The sequence below is a fragment of the Ailuropoda melanoleuca genome, chromosome 2 (genome assembly GCF_002007445.2).
Source record: "Ailuropoda melanoleuca isolate Jingjing chromosome 2, ASM200744v2, whole genome shotgun sequence".
In the NCBI taxonomy this organism is placed as follows: Eukaryota; Metazoa; Chordata; class Mammalia; order Carnivora; family Ursidae; genus Ailuropoda; species Ailuropoda melanoleuca.
The window spans coordinates 129,983,223-130,008,063 of NC_048219.1; the positions used below are offsets into that span (position 1 = coordinate 129,983,223).

The 24,841-nt window shown below is 39.3% G+C and overlaps 1 protein-coding gene across 3 annotated transcripts in view; it reads right to left on the bottom strand.

Annotated features, from left to right (window-relative positions):
* ITGB6 (integrin subunit beta 6) overlaps positions 1-24,841 on the bottom strand; it is a 78,971-nt gene that overhangs the window by 8,678 nt on the left and 45,452 nt on the right. For all 3 annotated transcript variants that reach the window (XM_019809690.1, XM_011236964.3, XM_019809689.2), the window contains exons 10-15: positions 22,296-22,430; positions 21,662-22,079; positions 16,527-16,749; positions 13,870-13,967; positions 8,316-8,435; positions 2,427-2,593 (exon numbers count right to left, since the gene is read on the bottom strand). In XM_019809690.1, the coding sequence (XP_019665249.1) occupies positions 2,427-2,593; positions 8,316-8,435; positions 13,870-13,967; positions 16,527-16,749; positions 21,662-22,079; positions 22,296-22,430 (1,161 nt within the window). The remainder of the gene's footprint in view (positions 1-2,426; positions 2,594-8,315; positions 8,436-13,869; positions 13,968-16,526; positions 16,750-21,661; positions 22,080-22,295; positions 22,431-24,841) is intronic.

The following is a 24,841-nucleotide window of genomic DNA, read 5'->3' on the forward strand; positions in this document are numbered from 1 at the left end:
AATTCAGTTCTTCAAGAAGAAACAGGTTTTAGATTAAAAATGGAATCAAACTGAGGACCCCCAAAATGGATGCACTGAGTATCATTTTTTAAATAGGATATATTAGTGAAATTTGAATTGAATTATTTGAATTAAACCTCTTTTGGATCCAAGTGAATAATTATTACCCAGCTATTATCTAGTCAAGAACATCAAATATTTGTTATTCAAAGAAACCCAATTTAACAAGGGAATAATATTTTTCATTTATGATTTTATCTAATGCGAATTTTTGTTCCATTTTAGATGAAGAAACAGTAAAAATTGAGCATTTGAATTTCAGTCATGTTCTACATCCTGAGGGAAAACAATGCATGTTTTGGGGAAATTAACCATTAATTAAAATGTTATTTTCAAGATATTAATCATTTGTCAGTATTCATGCCTTTGTATGAGAACATTAAAACGTGCTGGTTAGTAGATACACATCACATCAGTGCCCAAGTACTTGTTTGCAGAACACCTGCATATTAGTTCTAGGAGGGTCAAGGCTGTGCTTGGAAGAGGCTGCAATTAGGTTTTCAGCTCCACCATGAACCAATTGTTTGGGAAGTCTCTTAACTTCTCTGAACCTCAGTTTCCTTATATTGAAAATGGGATTATTCAGACTACTTCACAGGGCTGACGTTGTTCAACAAACTACTGCCAAGTGGTTCTTTGTGCCAACTTAACCATATTATTTTGCCTGATTGCCCTTTTTGCCCATTGCCAGGCATTTGCTTGACAGTTGGTGATAGTTAAAAACATCTATGGCCAGGGGATCAGGTGAGGTTAACTGACCCAACACTTTAGCCTCATAGTACTATGTTCTAAGTCACCAAACTAACCTATCTGGTTACATTTTACCTTGTTAGGTATGGATAAGTTATATCCTCATTGCAAATCCAAATTTACTTTCCTAAAGGGTTTTGTTTAATTATGAAAAATTCATACATACACAAAAGAAGAGGAAAGCTGTATAACAAACCTCTGTAGACCTATCGCCCAGATTCAACAATTATCAAGATTTTGCCACATTTGATTCACTATCCCTCTCTCTCTTTTGGCTGAATTATTTCAAAGCAAACCCAATCTTCATTTCCATTCACTCCAAAATATGGATATTTTCTAGCAAAGTCATCATGCCATTATCTTACCTAGTCAAATTAATCATAATGCATTGCTATCATTCTAATACCCAGTCTATATTATCCTTCTTCCAGTTGTCCAAGAAATGTATTAGTTTACAGTTAGGCTGTTCAAATTAGGAGCAAAACAAGACCCATGCATTGAATTTGCTTGTTGTGTCTAAAGGCATTTTTAACAGGAAGATGAAATAGATGAAAATTTTCACTGTCCATTGCCCTGCACCAAATGTTATGGTTACTTCAAAATAACTGTTTAAGATAGAGACATTCCCTCATCAGGATAAATTTATCCAGAACAGAAATTCCATTTTCTTTAAGAATTGAAGATATCACTATATACTTAGAAAAAAAGTGTTAACATCAATTTATTTGGGCAGATGAACCCAAAGGAACATTGTGTTTGTCTGTATTTTCTCCAGTGAAATCACTGTTTTTAGAAACAGCAATGTAAGATAATTGCTATTAGAGAGCTGGGCACACCATTAGAGATAGAAAGATGAAATTAAAACCATGAAATTGTTTCTGTGGCCCTCCAGGAATGTAATTATCTGTCCTGTGGAAAAGAAACACAGAAAATTGGAGTCCTGTTCTGTGTTTGTCTTCTGTGAAGAGGAGACACATAAATTAGATCTATTGAGTACATGTATTTAAAGGTTGACACTTTTTAGGTATCGTTCAGGTAGCTGTTTAAAATTTGTTATTCAGAAGAACTAACTACATGGTATTTAAAAAGTCTCCTCAACCTGGCATTGTGACCTATTATAAGTAATGAGTATTCTATGGAAATTGGCATGAATTGCCATACTAGTCATGAACATTATTCCTTTGGCTATAACACAATCGATTTATGGAAGTGTTTGGATACAGCACCTATGCTTTATCAAATGGGGCCTAAATGATCATCCTGGTGATGAAGATTAAATGTATTTCCTTGATGTCCCTAAGCAGCTATATAAGGAGTTTCATGAGACTCTTCAGAGTGGGGGAAATCCCCACTGCACTGAGAGAAAAATGCATGCTCTGAGCCCTATCTAGGTCCCAGATAATGGACAGAGTTTCCTTTGTCTTCAAAGCAAAAAAAAAAAAAAAAAAAAAAAAAAAAAAAAAAAAAAAATCATAGGTGTTAAGGACACAATGAGAGTGGTAGGGAAAGAACATGGCATTCTCACTCTCTGTTAGAGCAGAAGAAAGCTGACATCTATCTCTTTCACAAGTCACTTTCTCCCCTGGACAAGGAATAGCCCCTAAGGGTTTGCATACCGTTTGCCACTTGGCCTTCGACCGTTCTGCTTCAAATTTGGCAACTTCTTTACGATCATGAAATGACACCAGCAGCTTCCAAATGCACAATAGAACGACCCCAATGAGAAGAATAGCCAGTGAAACCCCCAACATGATCATGGGAATATTTGGGGGCTTTGCACAGTCTGTAGAAACAAAGAAAATTATATTAAGAAGATGGTATAATTGGGGTGTCTGGGTGGCTCAGTCGGTTGAGCATCCGACTCTTGTTCTTAGCTCAGGTCTTGATCTCAGGGTTGTAAGTTCAAGCCCTGGGGCTCCCAGCATGGAACCTTAAAAACTTAAAAAAAAAAGAAGAAGAAGGAGAAGAAGAAGAAGAAGGTATAATCAATCTTGTGATGTAGAGAAAACATTTCTCATTAAATTTTCCAACATTTTTTTTCCAATAGAAGGAAAAATAGTAACCCGTTTTATTTTGCTGAATTAAAAATAAATCAGTTACTTGTTGAAGGATAGCCCTATTCCTACAAAGAAGAACAAAAGACAGAGTTTGGTTATTTAAGGCAAATGGATATACACTTGAATGGCTGACTCAAAAAGAGTTAGAATCCGGGGCGCCTGGGTGGCACAGCAGTTAAGCGTCTGCCTTTGGCTCAGGGCGTGATCCCGGCGTTATGGGATCGAGCCCCATCAGGCTCCTCTGCTGTGAGCCTGCTTCTTCCTCTCCCACGCCCCCCTGCCTGTGTTCCCTCTCTCGCTGGCTGTCTCTATCTCTGTCGAATAAATAAATAAAATCTTAAAAAAAAAAAAAAAGAGAATCCAAGAATGAGAATTAATACACACGGAATATATAAAGGACCATGAAAAAGACTGCAGTTTAATGACTAAAAATGGTCTTTTCTGGGTACGTGATAGAACAGAAATGAAATGTGTATGTGTGTGCTCCTTTACACAAACACATGATGTTCCTTTTTTATGGATTTCCTTGAAACATGAACTGTCTAGGAGATTGTATTCAAACATATAAACTCCACCCTCCTAAGAAGTTTATTACTTGCTGCTGCTGCTTTTTTTTAAATAGAAGACAATGATGGCTTTTAGTTTTATTTTAACATTAATGCAGTGTTCTGGTGTCCTGGAAAGTTCCTGGACTGGGATCAGAAGAGGTGGGTTCAATTTGCATCCAATGTATAGTAGCTATCTGATATTCAACAAGTCCCATGACCTCTCTGAGCCCCAGGATCCTCAACCATCAAACAAAGGGGTGGGACTTCAGCATTCCCTTAACTTCCTTAAGGATAAGACTGAGCTCAGGTGCTCATGCTTTTTAAACTCACAGCTTCCTAGATCCCTCCCCAGAGATTCTAATTCAGTGGGTCTTAGATGGAGCCACAGATTATTATTATTATTATTATTAATTATTTTATTAACAGTATCCCAGTGAATTCTTATCTTCAGGGAAGTTGGGAAACTAGATGTTCTGTGTGGTCCTTTCAACTTAAAACATTCTATGAAATGTTATTTTGACTCTATTGATGATATTAATATAATTTTACAATTATACAGCGCCTTCCCTCACTGACAGCAGAATGACTAATAATTCTTCCAATATGCCTGGGAGATGATACATTTCTTAATGAAACATTATAATTAAGCTCTCCCCTTGCTTTCATGAGAAAAAAAATCCCACATAAAAATTATCATTAAATATCTGTCTCCCTCTGCAAGAAGTGAGGCAAATCTGTGGTATCTGGGGAGGAAACGAATCATGCTTAGTTTATCCTAACTCTTATTGCTTTTAGATATTTAATAAGGAGAGTTATACACACAGGACTTGTCATGCTGCTTTCAGGGTATGGATCTATAACTGATCTGAATTTGGGCAGGACTAATGACCCCGCAACAGCATGATGCCTGGCCTCACACACTTTTGTTCTTTGGATGAAACAAAAACAAGCAAACAAACAAACAAACCATGTAAGGACATTATGCAGAAATAAGTAAAGGAGCTAATGAAGTAATTACTATAGTAGGAAGATCTAAAGACTGCTTCCAGCATAGCAAATGAATCAGGGCTGCTTCTAAGGGGTTAGCAACAGTATTGCAAAGAAAGTGGCGGGCATGTGTCAGTGAGAATATATACTGGCTACATCTTTGACTACGGAATGTCTGGGGTGGGGCGTAGTGTGTTCTTGTGGAAAGCAAAATGAAGCTTGCTAGACCCTGCAGCCAGAATGTGAATTAGGAGGGCTCTCCCGTAGAGAATAAATAAAGGAGGAACAGGCATGGCCTGGCAGAGATAATTTTTTAAGAACTTAGGGTCATTATACATTTATACATTGAGAATACATTATACATTGAAATATTCTACATTTCTCAAGAAAAGATATTGTCCCAAGTACCACAGCAGGTATTACACAATAGAAATGTCCACTATTTATACTGTCTTTAGTGTTTCCTGAGATGTTCAGACTGAAGGCATATTTCTAGGTGGGAGAAGAGGCACCATGTTGCCTGTCAAGTCCTGGCCAGTGCCAGCTAGTTCTCAGGTCCTGAATCCCTGAGCTGCCAACCTGTCAGCTCTGTCACATGCAGCTATTGAACCCAGAAATATGACTTTTCCAAATTAGGTTGTGTGGTAAGTATAAAACTCACATTGATTGTGAAGACTTAGTATGGAAAAAAATAAAGCATCTCAATAATTTCTGTATTGATTACCTGCTAAATGGCAATAGTTTAGATAGAATGGATTGAATAAAACATTACTAAAATCCATTTCACCAGATTTTTACTCTTTAGTGGGATTACTAGAAAATTTAAAATTACGTATGTGGTTTGCATAACATTTCTATTGCTGCCGATCTAACATGTTTCCAGAAGCCAGGTATTTATTTTGATCATACAGCCAGTGGGAGGCAGTGTAGCACAGTAGTTAAGAGCACAGGCTCCAAGCCAACCGGCCAGATTTTCCCAGCCAGCACCGGTACTTAATTACTGCAAGACCTAACACATTTTTTAACTTCTTTTTGCCTCAATTTCCTTATCTGTAAAATGGAAATAAGAGCAATATGCTTTACATGGTTGTTATATGGAAGGTACTAAAAGAATTAATGCATGTAAAACATATGGAATGATACCTGGCATATGTAAAACATGTAGAATGATACCTGGTATATGGCATTAGTAAGGGCTTAATAAATGAGACCTGCTATTATTATTAGTAGTAGTATTACTATTATTACTACAACTATACTCTTCCTGCTTTTCTATCCTCAAGAGTTCAAAGGCCTGGAACCTCCACATTGGGACCTGTGGGTGTAACATCCACACCTACATTCCTGCCAGGAAGGCTCCCAACTGTCATTCCTTGACTGTGGTTCTTATGAATGTTGCTCTTCGTCTCTGAAAATTCTTCCAGATGTAAGGAAAAAGATGAGCAAAGCTCTCTCTACATCCACACACACCCTGACGGTGACTGTTCACTTGGTTTCTTTTGAAATTTGTTTGTAGGACCGTGGGAATTCTTAGCCTTCACTTCCTCCTTCCTATCGTTGCGTCTGTTGTGCTGCCCTGGGATTTTCCAGTCTTAGTGCTGTGAGAAGGGCTTACAGATTCTAGGACAGGCTCTGTCTTCAGGGCCCCTAGAAGCTTGGGTCCTACCTAGGAACAGGAATATTTGCCACGGAGAAGCATCCTTGGAGCTGTCAGGGACTCCTGTTTAGCCTCGGGAAGCTAATTTTCTCCCTCAATTTTCCCAACCACAAAAGCACAGGGAGAAGAAAAAGCCCACATAAGAAGTCATCAGGGAGTCTGAGTGCTTTTGCTTATGTGCCACTCAGATTGTGTCGAAGCACCAAAACAAACAAACAAACAAACAAACAAAAATGACCGATAGTTCAGTAACAAGGATGCCCTCATCAGCTAAAGGCATGTTTCTCTCTGTCACACACACACAAGATAAAAATAAAAATAAAAGTAAAACCAACCAGATACAAAAGCCCTTGAATTAAAAACAATTCTGGAAGTTCATTTTTGTTGTTTGGAACTCATTTTTCCAATGGAATCAATATTAAAAGGAATGGCTTTGATTTCAGGAGAACTTGCTAAAGCTCCTGCCACTGCCAGAGGCTTGGAGGGTGTAGTTCCACGAATCTGACTTTATAAAACACATAATGAGGAGGCAGGTTTTTTGTATTAGGTAATTCTTCCTTGTACAGCAGGATTCACATTAAATTTCCTTAACTAATGGCCTCTACAAAGTATTTTATATATGCATTTCAAAGAAGTTGATTTATATGAAATTTTCAAAGCAAGTCCCAGGTGCACTCTGCCCACCCGAGCTTCAAGGCCAAGGTCACAATCATACCTTTGTATCTTGTATTGTGCCGACTTCTCCCTCTCCTTGACCCTCAACACTGCAATGTGGTATTTTTCTAATATTTTCTTCCTTGGTTTATACTGTCTTGAACTTACTTTTTGGTTACTTTGGTATTGCTTTGGTTTTTACACTCTTTAGTGGTGACAGTTGGATACTCTTGGCTTTAAATTCAGGACTTAATTATTTTGTTGGCACATTGATAAGCAAGCACACACAACAAAACACATCTCCCTACTAGCCTGCCCTTGCTGCTATTGTCTGGGCAGAACCAGGCTCCAAGCTTTTTGGAAGACGAGGAGGAGGTTGCTGACAGGGTCTGGAGAGATCTGATTTAATGCAGCTGTCATTTCTGCCAGAAAGATTTAGGAACACATCATTAATTGAAGACAGAAAGAGGCACCTGTGAATATCTAAGAACACAGCCAGGGAGGTCTTGAAGCCATCCGTAGCAGAGTAGCATTAAAATGCAGAGTCCTTGGGGCGCCTGGGTGGCTTAGTCAGTTAAGCGTCTGCCTTCTGCTCAGGTCATGATCTCGGGGTCCTGGGATTGAGCAGACTTCCTGCCCAGTGGGAAGTCTGTTTCTCCCTCTCCCTCTGCTTCCCCTCCCCCACCCCCACTTGTACTTGTGCTCTTTCTCAAATTAAAAAAAAAAACAATGCATGGGGAGTCCAGGGCCACACATCACACCTGCTGACTCAGGATGCACAGGATGCAGGCATTTTAACAAGCTCCCCAGGTGAGTCTGACACTCACTAAAATTTAAAACTTCTCAATAAAAGTACCTTTTCTACTATTTTCTTTTCTACCTGTATAAACTTCTCTCTCCTTCGCTGAAGAGATTTTTATTTGAGAGCTTCCCAAGTTCCAAGCAAACTCCATACGGATGGTATGGGTGAAAACCCACAGAAGCGATGGACTCTCTGTATGTATGGATCACTTCCTTCCTCACCTGCTGCTTCATGTCTTTTCTGACTCAATGACCCATTACTGTAGGTTATGAATTGGCACATTTTTATATGCATTATTCTATTTAATCCTTGAGTCAACCCTCAGAAGAAAGTACTATTATTTTTCCCATTTTACAGATAAGGAAATAGAGACTCAGAGGCAAATATCTTCCAGAATATCAAGCAGCTATTAAGTGGCAGAGTAGGATTTGAGCCAAGGTTTGCCTGATGCAAATCTCATTCTTTTAGACTATTATGCTTCTCACTACTAGCCATTCCTAAAGATACACCTTCTTCTAATATTGGACTGAATCATAAGTCCATCTTTCTACAAACCGTCAGCCAGCTTTTGAGGTAATAATGCTTGGTACAAATATATCTTGTTATGCGGGCTAAGGAAGAGACATGGGAACACATCAAAACTTTCAACAGGTATATTTCAATCATGGAGAAAGTAAAAGCACTCTATCAAAATTTTGGCAATGTCTCTCCTGGAGGGCTACCACAAGCGTCTTTCTGGTTGTTTCTTCCTCTCCCATGTGGTATCACTTACCATTGACAATGGAAGGCATGCCACCCACCTTTCTCACTGATGCTGTGAATGATGCTTTTCCCTTCATTATCTGTAGTTATTAGGAATGTAATAAGACATTCATTTTCTCCTTGCAGAGAACAGGGAACAGAACTATCCTTTGAAAAATCTGCAGATAAAGGAGTCATTCATTAGATTAAATGAGATTCCAAAAGAGATTATTTTTAAAGCAAAGTGGTATTAAGTTTTAATATGCAAATAAGAATTTCCAACACTGCAGAATAGGAATAGAAAAGACATAGGATTTTTCCCACCACCTGAAGTTTTAGTTTCTATTCATGTTCCAGAAGAATAGTTCCAGGTGTGGTCAATCAGGACTGACCATCAAATGCACTTATCAAACTGATGGGGGGCAGAATTTCAATAGAGTGAAAGTACTTAAAGGCAGGTATGCCTAGTTGTTTGGGGAATAGAATGGCTCTGATTGTGGTAATGAGGGGGCTGTATGTTCCTCTTGGCTGACAGCATCTGGGAGGAAGCCTAGATTACATTTCAGAAAAAGACAACACAGCCCAAACTGATACTGATACTTCTAAGGGGCCTTTCCCACAGTCAAGATTGCTGGCCATGTATTGTCACAACAGTAAATATCAATTAATATCAGGAAATGGGCATTGAAGTGTTATGTACTCAGGGATTGGGGGATGAAAGTAAACCCCAGATTAAAAGGAACCCAGTTGACAGTTGGCCTACCATTCAATATAGCCCTTTGTTAATTTAAAAAAAATAATAATAATAATCCAGTTTTCCTCAAATCTTTTTCAAAAAGAAATGTTTTCTTACTGAGCTTATTCAAAAGGCAGAAAATGAATGTCACTACAGAAACTGAAAATAGAGTAAAATGGTCAATCCTAGATGTCAACATTATTTATCAGAATTTGTAGTGGTCTGGTACCTATGCCAGAATTATGTAGCATTTTCCAAATCCAAAAAACACACACACACACACACACAAAAACACCAAAAAACCCCCAAAACAAAAAACCCCACAAAACTTGCTTAAAATTCTCCTATCTTCTAAGTTGGAGACTTTGTAATGATACTGTTACAAACACTTTTTTTGGAAACCAAACTGTTTTTCAGAAACTTATAAACAGAACAACTGTTTGCTTTTAACCTAAAATTTTGACATGATCCAATATTAGTGTATTATGTATGACACAGTGGGTCAGAATATTGAAACTGGGACTGTCCCAGATAATCTTGGATATACTCTTGCTAGACCTGTAACGTTTCTTATTAGCTTAAAAATAAAACAGTTTTAATAAAACAGAATCTATATGTGTTTCTTTGATTCTAACAAAGAAAAAGTAAATAACGTGCTATTCATTGCTCAACAATGCCATAGCCACAGAAAGAAAAATGTTAAGTTGTTTTTGCATTTAATTTATAAGATGAAAACCTCATGTCAGGGTCTGTGAGAAGAATGTCTGTATTATCTATGAAAAAAGGGACTGGCAAAACATTTAGCATTTTGGATAGGATTTCAGATGACAGATTTAAGTAAAGAAATTGCTTTTGAATCTATTAGAAGCATCTATGTACATAGGACTATTAGGAAATCTAATTCTAAATCATTCTCATCTGGTCATTCCCAAATGTTTAGGATCTTCTAAATCACCTGGGATTTTTTTCAAATAAGGATTCCAGGGACCCTCCTGGGAATCTGATTTGAGAGGGCAGCAGAATGCACAGAAGCTTGTATTTTAGTGAGTTGTTTAACAGTATTTTTAATAAGGTGATCGGATTATGACATTTGGGAACCTCTGGGCAACAGCTGATTAGTGATATTTGTGTAATTTTGTGTGTTATGTCATGCATGAGCACTGCATATATAACTCATACTTTGGTCATTTTTAGATGGCCTTTACCACATGTCCTCCTACCACACTGCTCCAATTAATTAGGATTCATAAAGTCTTGGAGAATATGCCTTTTCTTGGTGGAGAGTTTTCTCCCTCCCTCTCTCTCTCTGCCATGACAGTGCACACCCACTCTGTTCCTCTCGAGCTTACTTACTGGAACATTTTATTCTCGGGTAGAAAATACACAGATAGCTTATAACACTCCTTTCAGTAATATTAATCCTGCTTTTTTATTTTCTTTTAAGTAGCTACAGTGAGGTACAGAGAGGCTTAATTTACTTCACCAGGATTATTTAAGTTTTCACGGAACTGTTAATATGACCTTTGAGTCATGACTCCCTTCTTGCTTTAATTACTTCACCACTCTTTTCCATGACTGTTATGACTCTAGATTTAGCCTGTTTGGTCATGTTTGGGTATTAAAATGGTATTACTGAATGTGCAATGAAAGGGTCCAGCTTGGGTTGGAGATTTGCATAATTAGCCACTAAGGTTTTCTTTTGTTGTTTGTTAAGGAATGGACCTTTCTTTTTTACCCTGCTTTATGAGTGCCAGCCCTGCTGCCCTAGAATAATACAATGAAAATAAGATCTCAGGCAGTCCATGAAATTTTACTTAGAAAAGGAAGAAATCTGGGGCGCCTGGGTGGCACCGCGGTTGGGCGTCTGCCTTCGGCTCAGGGCGTGATCCCTGCATTGTGGGATCGAGCCCCACCGGGCTCTTCTGCTGTGAGCCTGCTTCTTCCTCTCCCACTCCCCCTGCTTGTGTTCCCTCTCTCGCTGGGCTGTCTCTATCTCTGTTGAATAAATAAATAAAATTAAAAAAAAAAAAAAAGAAAAGGAAGAAATGTGAGAATGGTGGTGAGGAGGCTGGCATCTAGGAAGGTCCAGGAAGGATACAGAAATATAAACCATGTGCATATGCACCACGGAATTATGACAACTACGTGTGTAAGACCTGTGCTCTGGGGACGAGTCAGGGATTCTCAGGGGCAATAGTTTCCCAAGGAAAAGAAAAGGGTTCTGTGGTCAAGTAAGTTTGGGAATCCTTCCTTACTCTAATTCTTACTTTTGCCTCTCCTGAAAATTAACAATGCACATTTAATGTAATGTGCGTAATTTTTTAGGATTCCTGCAGGGGAAAAAAAAAAAAAAAAGCTTAGCTTCCCATTTCCAAAACTGATATGACCATGGGTGCTATGTCCCATCTAACACTTTCAGAATTAATGTCCCATGGAACACACTTTGAGTAACAATGCTCTGAATACATGAGTGTTTGGGTAAATTAAAAAGTGACTTTCAGCAAAATGGAATGAGTAAAGTTAAACGCTAAGCAACTTTAGATATCCTCATGCAAGTCTCCACGGCACAGTTAAGGAACAATGTCTTTGGGTTATAAAGTTACACTATTTTACTTCACTCTCTATGTCCTTGTTGGGGGAAGGATGGGCTGATAAAAGCCCCTGTGCAACAGCAAATACGTGGTGATAATTTCAAGGTGATATGATCAATGCCATAATTGGGTGAGTAACTTGAAATAGAACTTATAAAAAGTCTCATTAGAACAGTGACTTTTTGAGGCGCCTGGGTGGCTCAGTCCATTAGGCGTTTGCCTTCGGCCCAGATCATGATCCCAGGGTCCTGGGATCGAGCTCTGCCTAGGGCTCCCCACTCTGCAGGGAGCCTGTTTCTTCCCCTCCCTATGCCTGCTGTTCCCCCTGCTTGTGTGCTCTCGCTCTCTCTGTCTAATAAATAAATAAAATCTTAAAAAAAAAGGAAGAAAAGTGACTTTTTAAGTCATTCATAGGCTGACAAATATATTTTTTCTCTCAAATTGAACAAGGTTAGTGCTTTAAATGGAATTAGGAATCCAGTTATTATTTTCAGTTTCTGAGTTAGAAGTAGTTGTATTCCCCTATTTTGAAGATAATTTACCCAGTTACACAAAAAGAATAATGCAAATATTTTAAATGCCCCTTGAGACCTAGTATTCCTCTCAAATCGAAGCATTTATGAGAATCTACTCAGAAAACTGTATTTAACTATAGTAACTCTCTGTTCAGGACTTACCATGTTTCCAAGGTTTACTCCTTTTCCCCCCTCAGCACATTAGATTTCCCATGCTGCCTGTGAATGGAGTTCTAGTCATTTGCAGGGCATTTTCTGCAATTTTTAGCCATTTCTTAGAAACACTTGGTAAATATCTCAACTGTTTGCTGTGAAATGAAGCCCGAGGATATGCTTTGACGTTGAACTAGTTCCTGATGTGGTCAGTCCACGAATGCTACTTTCCTCGGTGCTTTTACCGCATCCTACTTTCAGTATTAGTGTAAGGCACACACCATCTTGCCCAATTTATGGTTATTTGGCATATCTATCTTTAGTCACCAGAAAAGCACAGCCGAGGGGTCTTATGAGCACGAATCATGGTCCTCCCTCCAGGGTTATTCAACTGTGCACAGTCAGAAACCTCAATTTGGAAACAATGTAGGTAATTTTCAAAACGATATAAATGCCACTAACGTATTCCACTTGGGAAATGGATTAATTTCTCTATTCCATTTGTGTGTCTTCAAGATACATATTCTAGTGTGTCATAAATTGTCTTGAGTATTGCACTTTGCCCGAGATAACATCTTGGTCATGTCTCTAATGCGCACAGCGCTGCAGTTCCACCTGAGTAGGGTGAGAATGCAGAGTTTGGGATGAAGGAAAAACAAATCCCCCTAGATTGTCCCTGGAGGAGGAGCTAGTCATCTTGTTCACAGATTATTTTTTAAGTGGCCTTCCCAGCTAAAATACAATGGATTTAAATATTTGAGATGACATTTTGCCATTAAAAAGAATCTGAGTTTAAGTCATTAAATTTTAAAACGACAGATGAAAGAAAGCAAGAGCAGAATTTGCTCTGCAGTTAAAGGTCACAGGCCCTTCTTGTATTTGGGGAGTGAACAACAGGGAATTAAGGGTGGTCATGTAACGCCCATGTTTGGAAAGTTCGGAGTGAAAACACTTGTAAAGAAGTGGAGGGAAAATGGCCACTAACCAGAAACTGCCTGGTGTCTCCGGGCTGCTCTGGGGAAACCCATGTTACACTTCACCTTGTCCTATCTTGACATAAGGCAATCAGATGATAGAGGATGATTTCAGGTCTAGGGGTTAACCTTTAGCTATTTAAAAAATTTTTCTTCTTGGAATGTCTGGGTGGCTTAGTCAGTTAAGCATCTGACTTTTGGCTCAGGTCATGATCCTGGGTCATGGGATCTAGTTCCTTATCGGCTCCCTGCTGAGCAGGGAGCCTGCTTCTCCCTCTGCCTGCAGCTTTCCCTGCTTGTGCTCTCTCTCTCTCTCTCTGACAAAGAAATAAATAAAATCTTTAATTTTTTTTCTTCTTTTCTAATTAAAAAAATAGCATTCTAGAGTTCTCTACAATTGCATTTGTTAAGCAAAGGTGAACTTGCCAATAAAGCCGAAGTCAAAGAGAATGGCTATGACTTTAAATTGCTTGTATCCCAAACCGTCATATTTTTAGTCTTATGGGATGCATTTACTCTTAAAAACTAATGTTGAACTAATGCCCTGGTTCAAATGAGGTCGAGCTACTGAAAAGCCCCTCACAGAGTTTCTGCTTTTCAAGAACAACATAAAGGAAAAGAAAGCAATTTAAGACAAATCTAACCTTCTGCTTCACTGATGGTCGCACCAGCTAGTTTGCATTTGTCAACACATTCTTCTTGGGCCTGACCATCTGCAGACAGGTGGCATTCAATGCAGCTCCTGTGAACATTATTCAGTAGAGTTTATCAGTTCATGTTGGTGGAAAACAGATATGAAGCTGGGATATTGCTTTAGCACTGTTACTATGATTCGTGCTATAAGAGTATCTCATAAGAGGACGTTGCCTTTTGTTACTTTCAGAAAGATATTTGGGTGATGTTCAAGAGGAAATTGTTATATTCCGATTCCCCTTAGTAATCGGTGTTTCGTGAGCCAGGCTTTATAATAGCTACTATCCTCATTTATTTATAATGACTGCTTCTGATTGGTTAAATAACAATCAAAAAGCCCCAACAATCAGAAATACTTATTTTGGTATTTGATTTAGTTTTTTGGTTCATTTTACATTCTCCTGAGAAAGGTTTATGCTCCTAAAATATGATCAGTGACTAAACAAATTCGAATTTCTTAACAGAAATGGTCTGCATTTTAACAAGAATTCTAAGATTTCATACATGTCATGGATGACTATTTAAAGAGTCACTTGTCTGTAACTATTTTGAACGAGTCTAAGCCTTAAAGAGTTATTTTCAAAAGCTGAAGTTACAGCTTGGATCCTCATTAATGCAGGCTTTTTAATAAATGATCAATACTTACAGAAATGTGTATTTCCAAGAACATAGCCAGGGAATTAAGCTTCTCTAATGATGTCTATACAACTAAGTAAAACTCAGAATCTGAATTAATCTTGTGCTGAAAATCACTTTACAACCAGATTCTGTTTGGATTAACCCAAAACAGCAAAAGTTTTCTTATGCATCATCCTGCCTCTCTCTTCCCCAGGCCATGCAAATGTATACTCTTTTAAGTGCTGGAAACATTCTCCCCCCCACGCTCCACCCCCAGGTTTCCCCCAATCTCAGCCAAAACTGTCTTGTCCTAGGCAACTCTTCCCTAACCCTTACACATTAATTCTCTTGCAGTGGAAGCCTCTGTGTTCCTTTGTAGGAAGGGCTGAGGGAGCAGCGATCCCTGTGGGAGTGGGGATAGAAGTCTTGGCTGGAAATTGCCTTTGCATTGCAATTATATTGCATTTATCTAGGTTATATATTTACTTAGAGTGGCTTTGCAGGGGGCTGCTGGACACTGTGGAAACCCTTAAAACCTCTAACCCTTGGTGCATCTCATTGATGTCTGCCCAAGCTTGTGTGGTAGCCCTGCTGTATGGTTCCACAGCACCCTTTATATCCTTTATTGTAGCTGTCAGCTCAGTTACAATTATAATTGTATTATATTTTTATTATGTTTACTTTATTATAATGTTTATTATAATTATTATAATTACTTTATAATTACTTTATTATATATTATATTATTATTATTATTATAATTACTTTAAATAGTGTCTGTCTCTCCCACTAGATTCTAGCACCTGTCATGACAGGAACTGTAACTGTTTCAGTCATCACTATAAGGCCCTTGGCCTAACACGATTTCTGGTGAACAATAGGTACTTAATACCTATTTGATAAATGAATGTATGAATGAATAAATGGAATGGACTCATCTCAAAGCTAACATAAACACCAAGGAGACTACCTGATTCCTCAAACTCAAACTACCTTGACTGTTAACTTCATATTTTATAAACCATATTTTAAATTGAATCTTGTTTACAGAGAAAATTAAATAGATAAATAATGGAAGAAACATCCTGAAAGGACATTTTACATTTAATTCCATTCACGTGCATCTAACCACGTCCCCACACTTCTCTTGGAGTATGTCCATGCACAGCAACAGAGAAGGTTTGACACCTGAATGGTGAGGAACCACTGAGTGAATATTGATTTTCTCACTCTGTTTACACTAGAAATGCAAATGTCACCATGTTGGGTACAGATTTAATGAAACTACGAACTGCTTTAGCATGCTGGCTGCATAATACATTACACACTGCAATGTCATAATACAGCCCATTTGGAGACTTGCTTCACTTGACCTAGAAATGTTGCCCCCACTTCCATTATGAAGTTGCTTACCAACCAAACAAATAGTGATTTACTGGAAAACAAAAAAGTGGTTTGTTGTTGTGGTTGTTCATGTGGTATAAAAGAAAACACGACACACAATAGCTGTGTAGAATGACAACCAAAGAGAGCTGCCAAAGACCATGAGTGGTAAAGAAGAGGGAAGAAATGGAAAGCCACAGTCCTCTTTCTGCTTTTTTGCCTCCTTGAGTCTACAGAGTGGAATGAATCAGCAAGGTCAGGCTGTAAACTTCTAGATAAGGAAGAAGCTTGTCTGTTTCCCCTGAAAAGGCACTGAATGTGCCTGTCATCAGTCTACCTCCAGGGCATTCCTTATGTGTGGCTGGTATTGTAAGTGAAAGGCCATCTGATGTTATCAGTGTGGGACATTAGCTCAGCTTCCCCAGGCTTGTCTTTAGCAGAAACATGACTTTGTGGTCCTGGATAATCAGGACAAAGAAAGGGGTAAGTGAGACACCGAGGTTCCAGGCTGACAATCACAGGAGCCTGCCTGGTGGATTTGTGTATTTGGATGGATGGTCAGAGAACAAACCCGCCAAAAGCGATATGAGGGAAGTTGAGACATTACCGTTTAGAGTTACAGGGATCACCACAGGTAGGACAACGTTCACAGGTCGGTCCAGAGGCTCCTGGGTTCGTGCAAGCACACGTGCCACAGATGCAGTCCCCTCGCCCGCTACAGAGCACCCCATCCTCAGAGACGCAGGAGTCCGTGCTGGTGGTGCAGTTACAGTACTCGCCTGCCCAGCCGGGCCTGCACACGCATTCACCGCAGTCACACACGCCGTTATCTGCAAAACAAATGCCCCGTGATGCTTAGGGCCACGGCCACTTCAGATGGGGGGGCGGGGGGGGGAGCGGGGAATCTTTTCCCTTGGCCTTTAAATACCATCAAAAGACTGAAGAAGAAAAATGAGAAAAAAGTGAGTGTGGAGGGGGGGTAGGGGGAGCAGTGAGCGTAGATAAATTTTATGGAACGAATTTTGCTAACTGTGTATATTTATTGATCTGGTCTCTTAACTGAAGACCAATCTGATTACCTGATGTTATATCAAAAAGAACTTATAGCCAAATGAAATGAGATAATCCAGAAGCCTGTAATAGCAACTTCGGGTGTGTGTGCGTGTGTGTGTGTGTGTGTGTGTGTACACGTGTGTGTGTGATTATGTGTATGTGTGTATTTAAATTGCTTTTACAATTTTTTTGCTTTTAATTAAGGTGCCATAAGATAGAGATTCAGCGCAGACCTGGGTAAGGCCTCACCTCTACATCATTCAAGCCTCATCTATCAAATAGAGGGAATAAAATCTTACAGCGGTTTTGGTCAGATGAGATAATGTGTAAATCTTCTAGCTTTCCATTCACCAATTAGATGTCCTACAGGCATATAGTGAGTGCTCAACAAATAAATTTATTTAAGAAACTTTAATTGAGCATATATCATGTGCTGAAGATTGCATTAGGCATGAAAATACAAAATTAAATAAGATCACTGAGCTTATAGTCTCGAGTAGGAGACAGGCAAATAAATACTACCAGTAATAAATACAGTACAATGGGATAAGTGTTATGCACACAGAGGGAGAGTTTCCAAATTAGACCAGAGATTTGGAGATACTTCCAAAGGAGGTGATGCTTGAGCTGAATTTGGACGCTATAGATAAAAGATAGAAGAGGGTTACATGCATTTTAAGCCAGGGAAAAAAAGCATAGGTAAATGACAGAAGTCTGTAATCATGTGACGTGCTTAATACCCACAGTAGCTTCATATAGATAGAGTGAAAGGTGCATATGAGCAGTGGCCGGAGGGCAGGATGGCGGGGGTGGGGGTTGGAAAGGTCAACAGAAAGTCAGAAATCACATCATGAAAACCTTTATGGGCTAAAGAAAGAACTGTTATCCTAAAAGTTATGGAATTTTAAGTAGAGACCTGAATAAATAGATATGTGTCTAGAAATATCCTGGCATCAGTAGAGAGGGTCAAACTAGAGACAGGAAAACTGGTTAGGAGGTTTTGTTGCAGCAAATGAGGCAAGAAGATCTGAGGTCCTGAACAGCACCAGTGGGAGTGGAGAGGAAAGGGGATACAGTTCAGGGGACGGATACTCAGGACATGAGTGCAATTACTACCATGGTGGAGGGGGCAGGGAAGAGAGAGAGGGATAGAATCTTCCCCAGGTGACCAGATGGCTGCTCAGTGGATGGTGCTGATTTTTACTCACCTGGAATGGAAGCTGCCTGCTCATGCTCACTGACTTATCCCCAGTGCCTGGCACAGTGCTTAATTGTTGAACGAATAGATTGTTCTGAAGCAGAGAAAGAAGAGCAGCTTTGGGTAGGGAAGATCATGGTTCTGTTGCGTTCTGAGGGCTCTATGGGACATCCTAGTAGGCAGAGATATATATACGTATGTATATATATGGAAAGAGAGACAGAGAGGTTTGAGGTTTGGATCCATCAGAGATAGATGGCAGGTAAAGCTGTGGTGGATCAGGTCATGTAGAGAAAGCAGACAGAGTGAGAAAAGCCCTGAAGAGCATCAGCATTTAAAATGTGATCAGAGGGTCCTGGGATCAAGCCCCATGTCGGGCTCCCTGCTCAGCGGAAGTCTGCCTCTCCCTTTCCCCCTGCTCGTGCTCTCTCTCTCTCTCTCAAATAAATGAATCTTTAAAACAAATGTGATCGGAGAGAAGGATCTTACCAGGGAGACTGAGAGGTAGGAGAGCAATGAGAGCAAAGCTGCAGAAACCTAGGACAGAGGCAGCTTGGAGGAGCCGCTGCATGGCAACTTGCTGCAGGCATAGCTCGTCTAAGTTATCCTCTAAAATACAATTGCTTTTGTTTCTTCCTCAGCAAAAAGGGAAACTTATTCTCATGATAGGGATAGATTTTTATATTGAAATTTATTCCAGAAAATTAATATGATTTATAAATATTGTTAAATGAAACGTGCATTTCCTTTGAGAATGCCCAAGTGTATCACTGCATGTAAGAATTACTTGGCAAGAATTTAGAAAACTCTTCAAAGAGCTCCTGTCGGAATTTAGAAACCCTTCTTTCTGCAGCCTTTCCTGAACCATCCACCATATCACTGCTAATTGATATCCACAAGCAACCAATTATAAAGTACCTGTTCATAAAACCACAACCACAAAAACAACAACAAAACCTTCACAAAGGCTTCATGAAGAAACAAGATGATAACCAAAGATCAAGACAAAATTGTCAGGCTCTTTTCAGAGGGATAGGTCTTTCTGGAATGCCATTGACTGATAACTGTAAGTGCATAATGGCAGGAAGTATTTTCTGTAATGCCATTTGCCTGTTAGTTTCCCATCTCTTAGAATCAAAATATAAAAGACTAATGGAATTTGGGCCAGGGAATAAATCAATGGAGTCCTATATCTGTGAGTACTTACAGACGGATGAAAGAAGGTACATGAAAAAGAACATTGTGGTAATAGGCCTTCAGAGAAGTGACACATTCCAGAGTGAATTAGTTGTTGAAGAAGTGAGATCTGCATGAGAAGGGGAGCTGAACCATATGTTGGCCTCTGCTGCAAACAACAGAGTGTCTGTTCACAAGGCCAGGCACAGTTTTTATCCCTGAACGAAGCAGGATGCCAGGCGCATAGTAGGTACTCCACAACTATTGTTGAATTTGAATAATAGTACTTACTTTTGTTACACCATTTTTTGAACTTTTTTTTTTTTTTTTGAGTAGGCTTTACACAAAGTCGGAGCCCACCTCAGGGCTTGAACTCATGACCCTGAGATCAAGACCTGAGTTGCGATCAAGAGTCGGAAGTTTAACAGACTGAGCCACACAGGTGCCCCATTATACCTTTTCAAAAGAACGTTAACTAATAATACGGTGACATCCTTTGCGATGTTACTACAAACAAAATAGCTTTTGAGAAACAGTAATGATTGAGAATTGTAAAGGACCCTCAAATATGAAGGAAATTGACATTAGGGAAGTTTTCAGAGTCCAACTGAGGAAATAATTATGTTTTCTAAATAGAATATCTCTAACGATCATTGTATCCGATACAAAGAGAGGCCCTGTTGTCAGACCTTCCAAACTACAATGCACAGATCGAGTCAACTCTTTCTGAGTGCACTTCCCTTTGCAAGCATGGCACCAAGTAAAGTGAAAGACCATCCACAAACCGGAAGAACTGTGTTGCTGAGCACAGTTCAGCAGTCTACACTGCTCTAGAATTCTTCCACCTAAGATTTAAAGGGTGAAATATAGGTGGGGGTAGGATTGCAATCCTACTGTATTAGATTACAGGTAGAATTTTTTTGAAAGGTGATTTCAAATGTTTTGAGCACATATTTTGTTGAAAGATTTTTATTAGAGATGCAATCTGGGAATCTGCCGAGCATATTCTTTTCAAGGCGTGGTGACAGCCTCTGGCTTCGGGCTGTGTCCTGCCTACATCTTACGAGAAGATAACTGATGTGGGTTTGGAAACACACCCATTAAATAAGGAAATAGACCTCAAATGAAAGGGGAGAGAAATGTGTCTCAATCTGGACAGACCCTAAATTCTTCCCTCTCTGGGGAGAGGATAGAAGGCAGCCTCAGAGGCACTTGCTGGTAGCAAGGGCCGCCGCAAAGAAATGAAATGGAGGTACGCTTCTAAGGGCATCACAGGGTTTTCAAAGAGCTCGGAATTCTTTGAGGCTTCTCTCCTCAGGCCTTTTTTCCTGAAAATCAGTCTCTTCTATATGTTCCTGACACTGCGGTTTGAAAACATAACTTTCTTAGTTTTCTTTAAAGATAATGGCTTTCTGTTTTGAAAAGCTGCCTGCTCACACACTGTGAAAAAGGGAGACACTGGGAGCTTAAAATTCAGCTGTTCGTTAATATTCCTGTTGTAACACAAATTTATATCATTTAAAGAACATGAACACGTTTGCAATTCTTATGCAGATAGATTATACTTAAATATATGGATACATATCAGAATGATTTTTATAATAGTCATAGTATATGCAATATATTCTTAAACTACAGTGATTCTCCATATGCGAAGGATTTTAAAACATATATTTTTCTATCTAAACATTTTCTTCATCATAAAAATTCCAAAAATGTTTCATTTTTACCCTTTCCATGGCCGTCATATGTCCTTGTTCATCTTTATTATACCGTTGCCTAATCTAGTATCTGTCACATAATAGGTGTTTAATAAATATCCGTGGAATGAATGAAGGCCCTGAAAGTTCATTTAGTGTTTATGTGTCCCTTGTCCTTGGCAATATGCCCCTTAAGCAGCCTAGCTTTTTATTTTTCCAAAGTAATAGGCATTTAAGAGTTGGGTAAGATACCGAGAAACCTGATCCAGAAAAGTCTGGAAGATAATGGAGTACAGATTACATGCAATTTTGTGGAGTCTGGGTAATAACCAAAGAGAAGGCATTTCCATTTTTTTGCCTACTGAACTCTGAGGGAAATAACAGAAGAGATGTAAGTTGAATTGGCAGAGATCTCACCCCAAGAGAATGTAAGAGCCAGAGAAAATGCAAACAAAGATCAGTTACTTTGGTTTAGAGATTGACCCACTCCCTTGATCAGCAAATATTTATTGAACATCTGCTCTGCGCAGACAAGTGTAGAAGGTGCAAAGGATGCAAAGCCCCTTCTTGATACTTGCCCAGTTGCGGTGTGAGGTGGATTTAGACAACACCTACCTCCGCAGAGCAGCCCTTTGTGCCTCACGCAGGAGAAGTTGTCACACTGGCAGTAAGGCCCATAAATGTTTCCATAGGGAGACAAGTGGCAGATGCACTGCCCACAGTAGCAATCGCCTCTTCCACTGCATGAGGGGTGATCCGGGGCCTCCTTGCAGGAATCCGTGCTGAGTGTGTCCTCCCCACACTCACAGCGAGGACCCATGTGGCCGGGGTTGCAGGCACACACCCCACACTGGAAGGAACCGTTCCCGTTGTGACATTTGGAGCTGTTCACTTCCACTTCTTTCTGACAGTCACAGTTGCATTCCGGACTGACAAGTATTTCTAGGGCGTCCCCCAGCCCCACAGGCTTTATGATAATGTGCCTGCTTCTTCTCTCACAGTTGGGTATACTCACGGTCACGTTAAATGAAGCCTGGAACAGAAAATACTAATTATCTTCTTCCATCCACTGAAAGGCATGAGAGGAAACAAAGTTGCATGGGGATCAGCTTTGCCAAAAGCATTTATTAGGAAATTTTTGAAAATCGCTTTTGAAACACTTGAAAGGAAAAATCCAGCTTCAGGGCAACAAGGTTGCTTCTGACTTACCTGAATATTTTTTCAGACAATCTATTGACCCTATACTTACTGTGTCTCCCACCTTCATGTGAGAGCATTTCTTTTGTTGTGGGAAGAGGACCCCGTTGTTACAGGTAGCCGTGAAAGATAGGTTGAGTCCTTCCGTGTCTCCTAACACTTCAAGTTCCACCTCAGACCGCAGTTCCTTCAGTTCGGACATAAAGGGTTAAAGTCATAACCAAAGAATACAACCAGGAGAATCTGTGAATCCTGTTCATTAAACTACAAGTGAGTAAAATGAAATTGGGTCTAAAAGAAATTCACCATACCATCAATCAAGCAAGAGAGCCGGCAAGACACACACACACACACACACACACACACACACACACACACGTGCACATATACTTGTCATGTTTTATTGAATCTAAGAGGCTATCGATTACAAAACACACTATTATTTTATGACAATGACATTATGACAAAATATCTCATGATCATTCTTCGCAACCTATGGATCAATCCTATTAGTCTATCATGGCTTTGAAAATTATTTTATGCATTCTGAGGGATTTGGCAAATTCTCTAGCCCTGAGTAGCACTGCTTGGCATCTAAAACACTTTTCTTTTTTGCTTTAATCTCAGTAACGCAATATAACAACGGCTTCCTTTACTTGTAAGTATTGTCACTTCTTAGGTCCCATAAAGCAGCTGGTTGTTGCTTTGCGAGGAATACTGAATTACAGTCATTCCTTCGACAATGAATATTTGTTTCACTGATACCAAATTTATACCCCGCTGCTGTGTTTTGGTACATTGCTGCATATACAACAACTTTTCATTTCAATATCAAATCGTCATGCAAAGTTTTTGAAAATATCTGAAAATGGCAATTATGCTAAACACCTTTAGCACCAGTAGTGAACTTAACAAATTGAGATGACAACAACATATACAGTTAGGGCCAATTTCATACATTTGCAGGCAATGAATACTCCATTGTGACTTCTACGCAGCATTTGTAAGACACCATTAATCATAAGACATTTCCCAATTTTAGAGATGTTAAATGTGGGAGAAACTGTTCCTTGAAATCAATATTGGAATTTCATATGTACCTATTGTGCATTTAATGTAGAGTCGGGTTTGGGGAATGAGTTTAAGATGGGATTTCTGCCCTCAAGATGATTATCATTTTACTGTGAAAAAAACCAAACAAATGGAACCAAGTAAAGCAGTTAACATGCAAGTCAATCAATGTACCATCATGTTTTAAAAAATCATGTCATACAGATGCAGGTTTGGGACAGTTCAGAAAAGAGTGGTCAGTGAAGGTTGAAGTATTAGAAGTCCTTAATGGCTATGTTGGATGTGGATGTGTGGACAGGATGACAATGGTGTCTCAGGGGAGGGGACCAGGAGAGAGAAAGCTCAGTGCCAGGAGTGTATAGAATGAAGACAAATGGGGCTCAGACCCAGCCCAGACTCCTGCTGTCCTGTGAGACACCAGACAACAAAAAGCCTTGAGGTTTGGAGAGATGACTTCAGACCTTGGGAAATATTCGCTATAGCTTTAAAGCAGGCGCCAATCTGCTGAAAATACTGCTGCAGGGAAGTTGTCTGAGAGGCGTGTGCAGGACAGACTTATGGTCTGTCAGACTTACAGGGGAGGGGATAGGGAGACTAGAGTCAAGAAAACTGGGATGCTGTATTTGCCCAGGCTGAGGCACAAGGATCAGGAACCTGGGGTGGTTGGTAAATGTGATAACATGGATTGAAGAGAGAAAGACTAGATATGAAACATATAGGTTATGACAGAGGGAAGATAAAGACAAGGTTTTTCTGGGGGGAAGATGTCAGGGAAGGAGGAAGACAGAGCTATTTGTTATGGGGAAATCTAGTGTTATTATGTAGACCTTCTCTGTTCCCCTTTCTTTGGCAAAATAAAAGTCTATATTTGGAGGACAAAACAAAACTATGGAAAATAACAACAATAAAACAGAATAAAAATAAACGTAAAACATTATAAGTTAAGTAATACTTCAGCTCACCTAAAAAGATTTGAATCTGTATTATCCTGGAATTTTAAAAGCATATTCAGCTTCAGATTTTCTTTAAGTATAATTTTTCCAACTGCATGGTAAGATGACCTTATCTTTCTCCAAATTCTAAGTTGCTGACTGTAAATTCTATTATTCTTCTTCCTTGCTTTTATGTTTGCCCCATATCGTCACTCCTTCAGTAGATGGACATAAGGCTGATTTTCCAGAATATAGTCTTCATCAGTGATTGAAGTGTCATTTCTCAATCATAACGATTATTTCTATCATGTCTTAGTATTTCAAATTCTGCCAGTTTAGCATTACAATTTACTCTTTTAATCTGTTTCATTTCAATTAGGTACATTATAAGTTTATTCATCCAGAAAATATTTATTGACTGTCCATGATGTGCCAGACACTGTTCTAGATGCTTGGGAAGCAAAACCCTCTAAAATAGCTGACCTTTTGTAGTCTATATTCCAGTGCGGGTAGTCAGAGAGGAAACAACATAACACATAAGGAAATTATGTAGCATGCTAGAAGATGAAAATGCTATGCCAAACATTAGGGTGGG